Source organism: Sphaeramia orbicularis, chromosome 13 (assembly GCF_902148855.1).
Source record: "Sphaeramia orbicularis chromosome 13, fSphaOr1.1, whole genome shotgun sequence".
Taxonomy (NCBI): domain Eukaryota; kingdom Metazoa; phylum Chordata; class Actinopteri; order Kurtiformes; family Apogonidae; genus Sphaeramia; species Sphaeramia orbicularis.
The window spans coordinates 32,797,270-32,810,447 of NC_043969.1; the positions used below are offsets into that span (position 1 = coordinate 32,797,270).

Sequence of the window (13,178 nt, forward strand, 5' to 3'; positions counted from 1 at the left end):
TGGTCAAGATTTGATCGAATGTTGCCTCTGGTGATTTTACATCATTTCTCTCCGCCTTCCCACAATCGGATTTCAGTGCCTTGAGTAGGCTGGATCTCCGCCTCTAGAGCTCTGGGTAAGACCAGCCATGTGACAAAACACTGGGCTGTTTAGAAACCAGACCTGACAAGTGCCTTTCTGTCTTTGGTCGTTTTGGCTGCACAGGACAAAAAGACATCTTTTCTAAAAATATTCTTACTTTTGTATTATCAAGTCCAAATAGACAGTGACCCAACTCGTCAGACAAATATAAGACAATAATTTTATGCATGAATCATAACTGACCTGCTTTAGGATGGTGTGTTGAGGAGCAGGTAGCTGAAGCTGCAAAATGTAAGTGTATAAAATTGGGCTCCACAAAATGATTTATATCATCATTTATGCATCATAAGATATACAAGCCTGCTGTAATGTGCTAAAAGAATCTGAATTCATGGTAATGAAATAGTGTTTTTCCTGGCTTTTGGAACGAATATGCAAGATTTTACCATTAAGTCCGAACATCTACTATATATTTTTTATTTAAGTTATTTGAATGACAGAGCTCTTTGGTGAATGTAACCAATGCACACATTCTATTAACTATGCAAGTGCTTAGACATCAAATTTAAAGATTGAAGTATGGTTCGACATGGAACTTTCGTGCACATGCTCCCAGGATACCCTGTCCATTATTTTATTCAGTTTTGTCTATATTTCAGCCGCTTCAGAATCAGAGTCACCCTAGTTGGCCGCTGTGTCTCTTTGGTGAGTTTGGTTGCGTGCGACACCGCCAACCTTTCCCCACATTCCACAATGAAAGTGTTTGTGCCTGCATTGTGATTTAGGTCATCACCAATTCAGTCCCTGTTTTGCGGCACTTGAAAGATGTCCAATCTCCAGGGTTGGCACAATCACCCCATGCCTGTTGCCATGGAAAACGGGGCAAGTTGAACCTCCTCCATGCGTGTTCCCAAAGTAAATCTCCGCTTTCTGGGGGGTTGGGAGGTAACTTGCGGTCATTCCATTCTGCAGTGGAAGGTGCCGGTGGTTCATGCTCCACATACTCCCGTATTAACCCTCTGTTTACCTCCTGCTGGTTTTAATTCAGGGAGGTAATCTAACAAGGGGGTATCTACTTTCAATGCGCATCAGCGGTCAGTTCCTGTGTAATAAAGATACATTACTTTGGAATTCGCCTAATCTAGAGGTTAATTCGGTTGACTCCTCCCAGTGTTGCTATTATCGTATTAATAATCGCACCACTTGAGCTTCGATTTAAAAGTGGGAGGGCTGCTCCAGTGCGCCGGAATACCGAGAGGAGCTGTCTCCATTACGCGTGGTGCTGAAAGTGCCACTCGCCGCATCATGTGGTCGGTCTTTTTTGTCTTTCTGTCTTACCTTGACAGAAACTTCGTGAGAGGCGACTTTCTGAACCTCGCTCTGGACGCGGAGAAGCAGAGCAAAGAGATGTTCACCATGCTCAACGGCACTTTGTGCGCAAAAATGTCCACGGTGGGCGAGAATTTCCTCTACCAGGTGTCAGACGGAGCCGAGGTCGTGCGCTCTGTCGTCAGCCCCACGGGGAAGATTGTGAACTGCTCTGTAATTGTGAACCAGATGCAAGTAAAATCCTTCATGCATGAGTGTAGGCTGGGACTGAAAGAACTGAAAACGGGACGGCAGCTGGACACGCGTTTTGTGCGCATGGATGAAGCCAAGCTGATGTGCCGGGAGTTTAAGGAGAGGTCGGTGCGCACTGAGAGGCTGAGGGATGACAGTGAAAGCTCTGCACAACAGGACAAGGTTGTAAAAAGATCCAAAAGGGGCTTTACTTATCCCGGGACCCTTTGGTGTGGAGCTGGCAACATGGCAGATCATTATGGCCAGTTGGGTAAGTTACAGTTACAGTTACAGTTACAAAAGCAGAGGACACTGCAAACACAACATCCACTAATTCTGACAAATATGTTGCAGGAGATTTTGCAGAAACCGACAGCTGCTGCCGTACCCACGACCACTGCCCTCATGTTATCCACGCCTTCTCCTCAAAATATGGCTACACTAATTTTAAGTGGCACTCCATCTGTCATTGTGACTGTGATAATACGTGAGTAAAAACTTCTATCTGTCATTTATCTGTACGTACATACATTTCATTACGCACTGAAACCTACGAAAACACCGAATTAAAATAAATATAACTTCAGATGTTACATATTTTTGGCACCTATGCACCCAGCTACTACAAGGTTTCATAAAAAAAAAAAACTGATAACCTAAATGTTTAATAAACCAAGTAAAGTTAATGCTTTAAAGCACCACTGATAAATTGATATATATCAGATATGACCGTAAATTAGTAACTGATGTCCTACATAACTGCAAAAATATGATTTTGGATCATTGACATTTTGAGTTGTGTTCTCTAAGATATGTGCTGTCACATTAAAATAAAATCTATCTGTAGGAGGAATGTGGAGTCAAATTATTTTGCCTTTGGTTTTAGCATTTCAATTAAATTTTTTCCATTTGACTTCATTGTAAATGATGGTGTATTGTCTTTTTTCACACTCTGCAGGCTGAAGGACTGTCTAAGGGAAGTTAATGACACATCTTCCAGGATTGTAGGTCAAGCGTTCTTCAATGTCATTGGTGTCCCATGTTTTGAGTTCACCTATGAAGAGCAGTGTGCAGAACGCCACTGGTATGGCCTGTAAGTATCAGGTGTTATATGTTAAGAGGCTTTTCAGCATACTGAGCTGTATTACCCTCTTAGATCACCACAACCTCCTCATCGTTTACTCTCTCGTAGGTGTAAACGATACGAGAAGTTCCCCATCGCAGTGCTGAAAGAGGCTGTCCCGTATGACTTCGGTGGTATAGACGTCATTGATGAGCTCACGATAGCGCCTTCTAAGAAGAAAGACTCTAACAAAAGCAGCGAGCAGGAGAAATCTGAGACCACAACACAGTCTACAGTGTCAGGCTCCCAGACCAGCAGCCCAGAGGAGCCATCACTCCGCAATGTAGTCACTGCCGCAGAAGACTTCATCAAAGTGCTCGCTACTGTCTCCACCTCTCAAAGCTCCACCACTGACTCAGAGAAAGGCGACGCGCAAAGCTCTGAGAAGAAGAAGAGAAAGAACTCAGGGAAGAAGAAGAAAACTTCTAAAAAGCAAAAAGGAAAAGGGAAGGGAAGAAAGAGAAAGCAGAAAGCAGAGGCAGGTGTTAAAATTGAGGATGGAGCAACGGTTTCACCACCTGGCAGCAAGGCAGAAGAAGTCATTGTCCTGAGTAACTTCATCAGTGAGTCACATAAACACGTCCAGTCGAGTAGAAACTCCAACAAAGTGAGTGAGAGTGAATACGAGCTAGGAGGTAAAGAGGAGACATCTAATGAAGTCATGAAAGATGAACCAGCGGTGGACAGGGAAGCTGTTTCCATTATGTCATCAAGTCCAGCTCAGGAGAAGCCAGCAGAGTCAGACACTGATGCTAAGTCTCTGAACACAGAAACAGCTTCCCTTTCTGTATCAACTACAACTAGCATCATTCCAGTTAGGGCAAAAACAAGGAGGCTGAGAAAGGGGAGGAGGAGGAAGAGCAAAATAGTTCTCTCTCAATCCTCTGACATGGTTGCATTGGACAAAACTGAGTCTGTAACGAAACCAACAGACCACTCAACTGCCATTTCTGTCCCCAGTATCGTCACCACAATGGCAACAACAAAGCCTGAGCAACAAGGCTTTGTGAGTAACACTGAAAGGCAACCAGTTGTCACCACGGCCAGTACCCTCATTGTTATCACCAAACTCAAAAGGACCAGGTCAAAGGAGAGAAAAGACAGAGAGGGAAAGAAAAAAAGGAGGAAAGGCAGCTCCGCTACTCCCATTGTGGTCCCGGTCCACGAAAATTCCTCTACAGAAAATCTGAGAACGATCCATCCTGGCGGGGCTCCAACCGTACCATCAGTCCCCTTCACAGAGGAACTAGTATCTCACATACCAGACATTTATAGAGGAAGGGTGTCTGTCCAGGTTACGGCTCCCAATAGTTCCTTCAGTGTTCTGAAAACAAAAAGGCAAAGATCACAGGAGAGAGGACTGAGAAACAGAAGGAGGAAAACTGCTTTGTCTCTGTTTAATGAACTCCCTCCTTTTGAGACCAGCCTGGAAAATACAGTCCCAATTCTCCCAATTCCACAAGCAAGTAATACTCTGAACAGCCCCACAACCACTGCTGCAGTGAGCATGTCCACAGAAGAAGTAACAACTCACAGGGAATGGAGTTTTTCCACGACTATCACAACCACCCCTTATGTTATTACAAAAAGACACAGGCAGACAATCAGACAGCAGAGAAAGCAAAGAAAGAAACCCATGTCTGCTGCTGTCAGTGGTAGGTTTTCTATCCTTGAACAAGCTCAACACAAACCAATGACATTCACACCCCTGCCATCCAGAACCGCTGCTACTGAAGAGCTCCATCTAAAGAGATCAGAAAGGTCAAACCAGTCACTCTGCTTGACCACTTCACCAACTCCCATCCTGAGTCCGATGCAATTATCTATCGAGAGAGTAAAGGCACAATTTAGCAGGAAGAAGAGAAGGAAAGCAGCATTGTCTGCCCGACAACAATGAGATACATGGTGTAAGCTGAGCAACAATAGGCTCATACTTAAAGCAGCAAAAAAAAAAAAAAAGTTTGCTGGCAGGTTAGCTTCAAATAATCAGAGGCTTCTTGATGAGTTTATAAATACAATAGAACTGACAGTGTAATCTCTTTCTGGTGCAGCATTTAAATTGCAGACATAAACAGGAATTATGTTTGACTGTGATACAAGAATCATGCTTTATAAAACTGTATTCTGCATGGCTAGAATAAAATCTATGAATGATTATGGATGTGATAGCGTTTTTTTTTTTACATTTACAAACAGCAAAATAAAAGTAATAAGGAAAAACACCCTTTACATGAATCATTACATTGACATTGCATGAATACTCTTATGAGGGAAATACATAAACTCAAAGGCACACCTGTATAATAATTATCTGTTCAGCCTAATGTCCTTTTTTTTTTACATACTGCGTATTAAGCTGATAGATTCCCACAGTTTAAGGTTATGCACTTTGTCCTTTTGCTCTGGTGGACTGAGGACTTTGGCAACACCATGCACACCCCAGCCTGGCTTAAGGCAGGGTCACATTCTCTACACAGATTAGGTGCTCACTTTTCACATTAGTTTCACCCTTAACCACTGCAACACCATGCGCCGGGTCACTGAAATCCTTCTGGTCAGCTGAATCTCACATGGTTGCATTAGAAGAATTTATTTAAACAAGTTAGAAAGAGTGTGAAGGAGAAAGACACCCAAAAGAGAAGCTCATAACTTCTGACATAATTATTAATAACACCTTGGCAAGTAGGGAAAAGATTTTCTGATCTACTGTACGACACCAGATTTTATCCTGTAAATCCTGAGAACAGTGGGAACGATGCAACAATGCACACTTTCATGATTCAGCTCAACATTTTTGGAGCACAACCAAGCATTCAAAGGAGCTTGGCATTCGGACACAACCATAAGCTGTAATAGCGGAGCAACTAACACAGTTGGATGTATGAAAAAAAAGCAGTGAAAGAGAAAAAGGCAGCAGGAATTTTCCATTTGATCTGAAATGAACTATGGGAATATGTCATGGCCTATTCACAACATATTCACGACAACTGCAGGATGATTAAAAGTATAGAGCAATATTTAATTCAGCTTTGGATACAACTTTAATTAACAGAACAAATTAAAGACAGAAAATCTGTTCATTCATGTCTATATGAAACTTGCATAGAAATAAAAAAAAGAGTACCACCAAGAGTTTGGTAGCTGCTTGCTCTGCACATAAAAGACTCATACAGACTCATTGCATGTATACACAGTGTTTGATTTAATTAATATTTAATATTAGGTTATTGATCTCAACCTGTAAATGAATGCTGTGAGTGCACATTATGATTTTTTTTTTGTAACTCATTTTTAATTGTTTTTTTTCTTTTCACCCATTAAACATTTGATACAACAGGATAGAATTATAAGAAAATATATCAATAAAAATATGAAAATCAGATGTTAAAAAAAAAAACAAGAAAAAACAGCTACTAAAAAAACACACAAAAACATGTTAGTGCACATTATTAATTAAAGATCCATTCACACAGAAATAAATAAATGTAAATAAATGTTTCTTACTAAATGGGAGTTGCTTGATAACCAGTTGAAGATGTGGTTAAAGACAATGGTTAAAGACACACAGGTACAGGTTGGCCAGTTAAACAGCATGCCCAAACCTGGCAGTGCTTTACTTGTTTTTTTCTTTTTTGTTTTTTTTTTTGCAAATTTGGGTTGTGTTTCCATTGTCTAAGCTAAGCCTCTTACCCTCCTGATACACCACACAGCACAGAAGACCTGTTTCTGCATTATATACCCATGTGCACAAAGACAGGTATGTATATATATATATATATATATATATATATATATATATATATATATATATATATATATATATATATATATATATATATATATATATATATATATGTATATATACATATAAAATTACCCCATCCATCACCTGTGGCATGAATTAGAGCAAAGTGTGAACCAAGCATTTCTGCCCAACAACAGCCAACTCATTAATTGTTTTGTGGGTGAATGCAGCTGACTCCAAAGATCCTCAAGAAAACCTAAAACCAGACGACAAAACACTGTCGAAAAAGAACACTAGAAGGATTAGAAAGAGACTGAATGATGTGAAATTTGCGCATCTAAACTGAACCTGTAAGGAAAATACTCCACAATAAAAGACAGTTTGTATGAGTGTTATGGATATGAATGATCTTATTTCAGCTGTATCTAAAGTGAAACAAAGATGGAGGAGGGATGACCAACATTCACAATGAGGACTGAGGAAGTTAATGTAAAATACAAAAAAAAGATCAGGTGAAAAAACATGATCTCCACTGAAGAACTTGAATATCCCCTGATATGAGCGGTACAGCTGACACCTCCTGTTCAGTGGACTGGGTGGAAGCCAACTGAGCTGGGGTCGTGTTAATGTTTTGACCCTGAACTATTACTGTGTACACTCATTGAACATTGAACTGACGTAAATGAATGGCCATTGACTGCCCTGCTCAAGCAACTCACAGAACCGTAAAATAAAAGCCACAGTATTGCTGATAATTAAAGGCGATCACACTCTGTAACATCCCATTGGGTGAAAAATCCAATAATTCGTTTTACTCATCAACACTGAGCAAACACTATCGATTGAGAAAAACTAACCTGCGTAGGTTAAATTGGCTGAAGTGGCAGTGATGGATGAGAGTGTGTATCCTCTGCTTCTATTCTGGGTAATCCTTTTTCCCTTGTTAATTATCCTTATTTAAAGCAGTAGTAGTTGTAGCTAGTAGATAAATCTAACAGTATCTGGGCTCTGACCTGTTTCCTTGCTATCAGAACTAGTAAGAGTCTGTTGATAATGGCAAAGCACTGTCACATTTGTATATTTGTTGCATAAATAAGATTAAATTCTGCTGAAAGGATTTATAAAAGTACAGTATTTTTTTGTGTAAATCTGTAATACAACAGTAAATGATACAATAACAGCAAGAACAAACATGAATAGCCTATTGTACTCTGACTTTATAACAAAATAAGCACATAAAAGTTGTTGCATGGGATTAAAAAAACAGTTTTAAACTTGTACACTTAAATGACAACTGGTCTTTAAACCCAGTAATCATGTTTTAATCCTGGCAGGCAGCTGCAGCAAAGATAACACGTTTTGCTCTGATATGCATGAGAGGATTCTTCTAATGATACAAGTGTCCAGAAACACTGAGCCAAATGCTCGGCCAAAATCTGTGTAGTTGTACAAATGAGTATTTCTTAACACCAGAGAGGTGGTGGGTGGTGGTTGATGTTCAATATATTACTCACTTTATGCCACAATCATTACTTTATGTGGTTATTTAAATGCGGAAAGTGAAAGTCAAATGATGTAATCTGGAAGAAAAAATCTTCTATGTTAATTTTAAACACAAATTTCCTGCATTTTCTTATTTTCATCGTCTCAGTTTCATAAAAGCTGACAATACGGAGCAAAGCCAAGAAAGACAAAACAGAAGGAAAACAATAACTGTACCACGTTCCATTTCTTAGTTTTTGGATAAAAGAACCCAACCCTTCTGACTGTTTGCTTGTCTTTTTCACTAAACATTCCAGGGCCATAACTGGATTACAGTAACAGTTATCTTTAACCTTGTAAATGTTATCTGTCTGACCCCAAAGTCCACATGAACCTACAGAGCAATAAAGACACTACATAGAGTTGTTGTGACTTGGAAAAGATGAGGAAAGAATTAATGATAAATAAATAAACAAATAAATTGATAATAAAATGCCACAAATAGATTTAAAAAAAAACAAAACAAAAAACTATTGATTATTTCTCCACTTTATATTTCTCCTGTAAAAGAGTGTAAGAATGTTTCAGTCACTCATTTCAGCAAATTCACCTTTTGACAAGTATGCATTCATCTAAAACACATTGAGTTTTCATCCTTTTGCACATTTTATTCATTCAAAGGTGGGGTTACTGCAGTCTTGCAGGACTGCGCAAAATCGCCAAACCGGAAGCGTCCAGCTCCGGCTGTAAAACAAACTTTGGAACGTAGTGTCTGCAGAAGTCATGGCTGAACCTCCAGTTTCCATAAGGCATCATGAAATCCAACGGTTGCTGCTTTATAAAGAGTTGATCCCCCGTTTGGAGGACGCTTTGGGGAAATTCTCCAAAGGACATAGCGCAGAGGTGATCCAGCCTGTGCGCACCACGGTACACCTGAAGAAACACCACGGGTAGGCAAGAAGAAGCCGGTTTACAGGTACAGTAGGTGTTGTGCCAAGGTTCGTATCCCTGCTCAGAAAGTTTTCCCCCCTGTCCGCGAGCATAATTTCGACTTTTTATCCCGTTATTATGACTTTGATCTCAACTTTTTATCTCATAATTATGAGTTTTTATCTTATTATTTCTACTTTTTATCTCATAACTTCCACTTTTTAATCTCATAATTTCAACTGTTTATCATAATTATTAAGACTTTTTTTATCTCATAATTTCCACTTTTTCTCTCATAATTTCAACTTTGTAGCATTATTCTGACTTTCTTATCTCATAATTATGACTTTTTATCTCATAATTTCGACTTTTTATCTCATAATTATAGCTTTTTTATTTCATAATTATGACTTTTAATCTCATAATTTTGACTTTTTATCATAATTATGGCTTTCTTATCTCATAATTATGACTTTTTATCTCATAATTTTGACTTTTTATTTTGTAATTATGACTTACCATTGAGGACTGTTGTTTCAGTGGTGGAAAGGTGCTTCCATATATAAGAAGCCTGCTTCCACCACTGAAAAAAACAACAACAAAAAAATCCCCTTGGTAAGTCATAATTATGAGATAAAAAGTTGAAATTATGCTCCAGAGGCCAGGGGAAACAATTCAGAGTAGGGATATGTATCTTGGCACAACACCTGTTTAATTATTAGTTCTTACTCAGACAATGTTGACAGTGTTACTTCTTTTTTGCAGGTTCCTGGGAGTGATGCCCTCATACATGGAGAATGATGGAATTCTCTGTGCAAAGTTACTGTGTTTCTACAAAAGGGAGGATGGCTCAACGTTGCCCGGTTCTCAAGCCACAGTGGTGCTGCTGGATCCAGAATATGGAAATGTGAAGGCTGTGAGTAAACCTGACACATGAAGTATCCAAATATCTGTTCTGAACTTAAGAGCCTGTGATGGTGAATGCATTTCTGATGTTCAGGTCGTGGATGGACAGGTCATTACAGTCATGAGGACCGCTGCAGCCTCTGCTATTTCTGCCAAGGTGAACGTGAGCCACTGCTTTCCATTTAACCACTCTATTAATATCCTTTACATTCTTACATCTGGTATGTTTCTCATACAGCTGCTGATGCCTCCTAATGCAGAAGTCTTGGCCATCTTAGGGAGCGGCAGACAGGCCCTGGGTCATTACAACGTCTTCACTGAAATATTCTCATTTAAAGAGGTGCAGTTGTGAAAATACCTCCTTAATGAATGATGCAACAACACTTTGCATGTATATGATAGTACATTTAAGCTGTGAAAATACTCTCAGTTCTGTCACTCAGACTTATTTGTGTGTGTAATACACAAATAGAGCTGTATCTTCACAGAATCACACTTTTGCCTAATTTTCCAAATTCAGCTTAAGTCAGTTCAATCAGTTTTATTTCTGTCTGTACAGTATATACAATATACAACACCTTCTGTTGTTAGATCCTCAGTTTGAGTAGAGAAAAACTTAAAACACTAATCTATCTCAACAATTGGTACATTCAAGAAATCATCATATATACAGTCATTGTACCTGTTTTCAAATATTACTAATAAGCAAACGCAGCTTTAATTTGCAAATGAAGATCACTGAAAAGATTCATTTCAGTTCAATTCAGTTTTATCCATATGCTTGATACATGATTATCTCAAGACAATTCACAAATTAATTTTGAAGGCCTTAAAAACATTGTACAGTGGTGAAATCCAAGAGTAAGCCCAAGGTGACAGTGAAGACAAACTTTTTTTTTATAAAAGGAAAAACATCCAGGTAGGCTTGCATCTGTCCCAACCGGTTTGGGTTAGAGGACAGAGGAGAGATAAAGTAATGGTGTCGATAAAGAACAAACAACAGGTAATCGCTGGGCAAGGTGGAGTCCAAAAGAACACATCAGGAATGAACAGAACCAGAGGAACCTGAATAAAGGAATATGAAGACAGAGGATAGAGACAGAACAGTACAAACTACAAGAAATGACACAAATGAGCGTTTAAAGAGAAAAGAGATTCAGGACATAGCATTCAGATCAGGTCAAACACTCAGCTATCTCGTGCATCTTAAGCTCATGATGCTTTCAACTCTGTCCTAAATGTTTTAGATGTCACAGATAGGTTTTATTCTTTACTCTAGTCATTGTCAAGTCTTCTTGCAGAAGTCTTTTGTAAGAGTCTACCTGCTGACTGTTTGCACCTTAAAGCATCTGCAGTTTACAGCAATAAATGTGTTGCTTCTGTCTCAACAAAAGGTGCGTGTGTGGAGTCGCACTAGAGACGGAGCGGAGAGGTTCTGCCGATCGGTCGACGGTCCTGTGACCATATGTGGTTCAGCGGAGGAGGCTGTGAAGGGAGCAGATGCCATAGTGACTGTGACTAGAAGTGTAGAACCGGTGCTCTTTGGTCATTGGGTCAAACCTGGTGCACATGTGGCAGGTGAGCAGACACATCACATTTTTATCCATTTACTGTGGGCATGTTATTTGCAACAAGGACAAAAAACAGTGGACACAATGGAGTAAACAAGCACACTGCAAAAATCAAAATCTTACCAAGTGTATTTTTCTCTTTTCTAGTCAAAATATCTCATCACACTTAAAATCAGACATCATCACCCAAAGAGTAACTTGTATGTGAGATACAAGAACTTATTTTTAGGCAATATATCTTGAAACTCTCATTTCAAGAAATCTTACCAAGATAATTTTCACTTGTTCCATTGGCAGGTGTTTTTGCTTCAATTAAGCAAAAGAAAAATCCTGAATTAAACAAAAAAAAAAATCTGCCAATGGAACAAGTGAAAATTATCTTGGTAAGATTTATTGAAATGAGATTTTCAAGATCCATTCTCTAAAAATAAGTTCTTATATCTCACAAGTTACTTTTTAGGTGATTATGTCTTATTTTTAAGTGTGATGAGATATTTGGCTAGAAATGACAAAAATACACTTGGTAAGATTTTGATTTTTGCAGTGCACTCCAGAAAACATTTTGTCATCCTTATTTATGATCATGAAAGGAAGGAACTAATTGCAGAAAGTTTGTTCCTCTCAGGTACACCGACCCATTTTTTTTTTTTAAAGCTTGAAATTCAAGATTGTAGTGATGAAGTTTCAGATTTTAACCAAGTGAATAAGCTCTCACCCTCATCTACATTGACCCACCTGCTATAAAATGAAACAAGAACAGGAAGTGTGTTTACAGTAGAAACACAGCATCTGAACATGGAGACTCCCACTGTAGATATCAACGGCTCATTCTAAGTTAATAAATACACAGCTAATGAAAACATAACAGTGAGGATTATATTCACTTTATGTAATTAGATCCCCCTAAAGCCTCCCAAATCTTAGGCTGGACCTGTAAATCCTGGGTTTAAAAAACTCGTTTTAGGTTGGATAAAAATCAGAGGTGGTGAAAGGTACATTCTTAACCCTTAAAATACTCTGATCAAAGTAAACGCACTGATTCATTGTCTTTAATCAAGTCTTTTGTCTGTTTTGTCTTATCGCGTCTTTTACATTGTTAAAGCATTCAGAGTTTTATTGTATACATCGTGTAGATTTAATGCAGTTTTGAAAATGTGTTATGAATGGGAAAAAAATAATAATAATAGTCGTCCTCAGATACATTCAAACCAAAGCAACAAGCCTTGAATATTTATAAGCAGAAAGCACAGATGTTTGTGTTAATATGTAGGGAGTAAAAGTAAAAAGTTGCTGGATTTTAATGAATGAAGCTTTAGCCTAACACTCCATCATCTGCCTCTGTGTGTGTGTCAAAGCCTTCTGTCCTCAAGGGCCATCCATTGTTTTCTAATGTGTTTTTTTAAACTCAAAAACCATGTACATTAAATTAATACTAAACAAACAAATCAAAGGAGACTGAAAAACTGTGCAGCCCTAGTCTCATATTACAGCTTTTGTACTTACTTACGTTATTAACTTCTATAGTGTGCAGGAAAATAATCAATATACATTTACCAAGAAACAATCAATCATTGCCCAATACAAAATCAAATTTGATAAAAGTAATGATCAGATAGGAAATTTTCATCTGTTAAATTTCATTTAGACTCCAACATATACAAGTAACATGTACAGTCGCAGGAAAAAAATATTAGACCATCAAAAGTCATCAAAAACAATGATTATGCAATCAAGTACTAACTCCTGTGTGTATCATGTGACTAAAACGGAAAAGAAAACA

General features: G+C 38.5%; 2 protein-coding genes across 2 annotated transcripts in view; both read left to right on the forward strand.

Annotated features, from left to right (window-relative positions):
• The window catches only part of LOC115431985 (ketimine reductase mu-crystallin-like), a 15,230-nt gene continuing 2,052 nt past the window's right edge, over positions 1 to 13,178 (forward strand). Inside the window, exons 1-6 of the mRNA XM_030152740.1 lie at positions 1 to 115; positions 8,696 to 8,941; positions 9,687 to 9,837; positions 9,922 to 9,984; positions 10,066 to 10,167; positions 11,222 to 11,405. Coding sequence (XP_030008600.1) covers positions 8,775 to 8,941; positions 9,687 to 9,837; positions 9,922 to 9,984; positions 10,066 to 10,167; positions 11,222 to 11,405 — 667 coding nt within the window. The 5' untranslated portion in view covers positions 1 to 115; positions 8,696 to 8,774. The remainder of the gene's footprint in view (positions 116 to 8,695; positions 8,942 to 9,686; positions 9,838 to 9,921; positions 9,985 to 10,065; positions 10,168 to 11,221; positions 11,406 to 13,178) is intronic.
• Positions 651 to 4,923, forward strand: proca1 (protein interacting with cyclin A1). The gene is made up of 4 exons (XM_030152723.1): positions 651 to 1,912; positions 1,996 to 2,128; positions 2,600 to 2,734; positions 2,834 to 4,923. Exons 1-4 carry the CDS (start codon positions 1,387 to 1,389, stop codon positions 4,659 to 4,661), a joined length of 2,622 nt encoding a protein of 873 aa, XP_030008583.1. The 5' UTR covers positions 651 to 1,386; the 3' UTR covers positions 4,662 to 4,923.

Bases quoted from the DNA above. Each gene is read 5' to 3' on its own strand.
- proca1 (XM_030152723.1), top strand. From the start codon at position 1,387: ATGTGGTCGGTCTTTTTTGTCTTTCTGTCTTACCTTGACAGAAACTTC. The intron at 2,129-2,599 runs GTGAGTAAAAAC...CACACTCTGCAG, and splicing joins CATTGTGACTGTGATAATAC to GCTGAAGGACTGTCTAAGGG. The intron at 2,735-2,833 runs GTAAGTATCAGG...ACTCTCTCGTAG, and splicing joins GAACGCCACTGGTATGGCCT to GTGTAAACGATACGAGAAGT.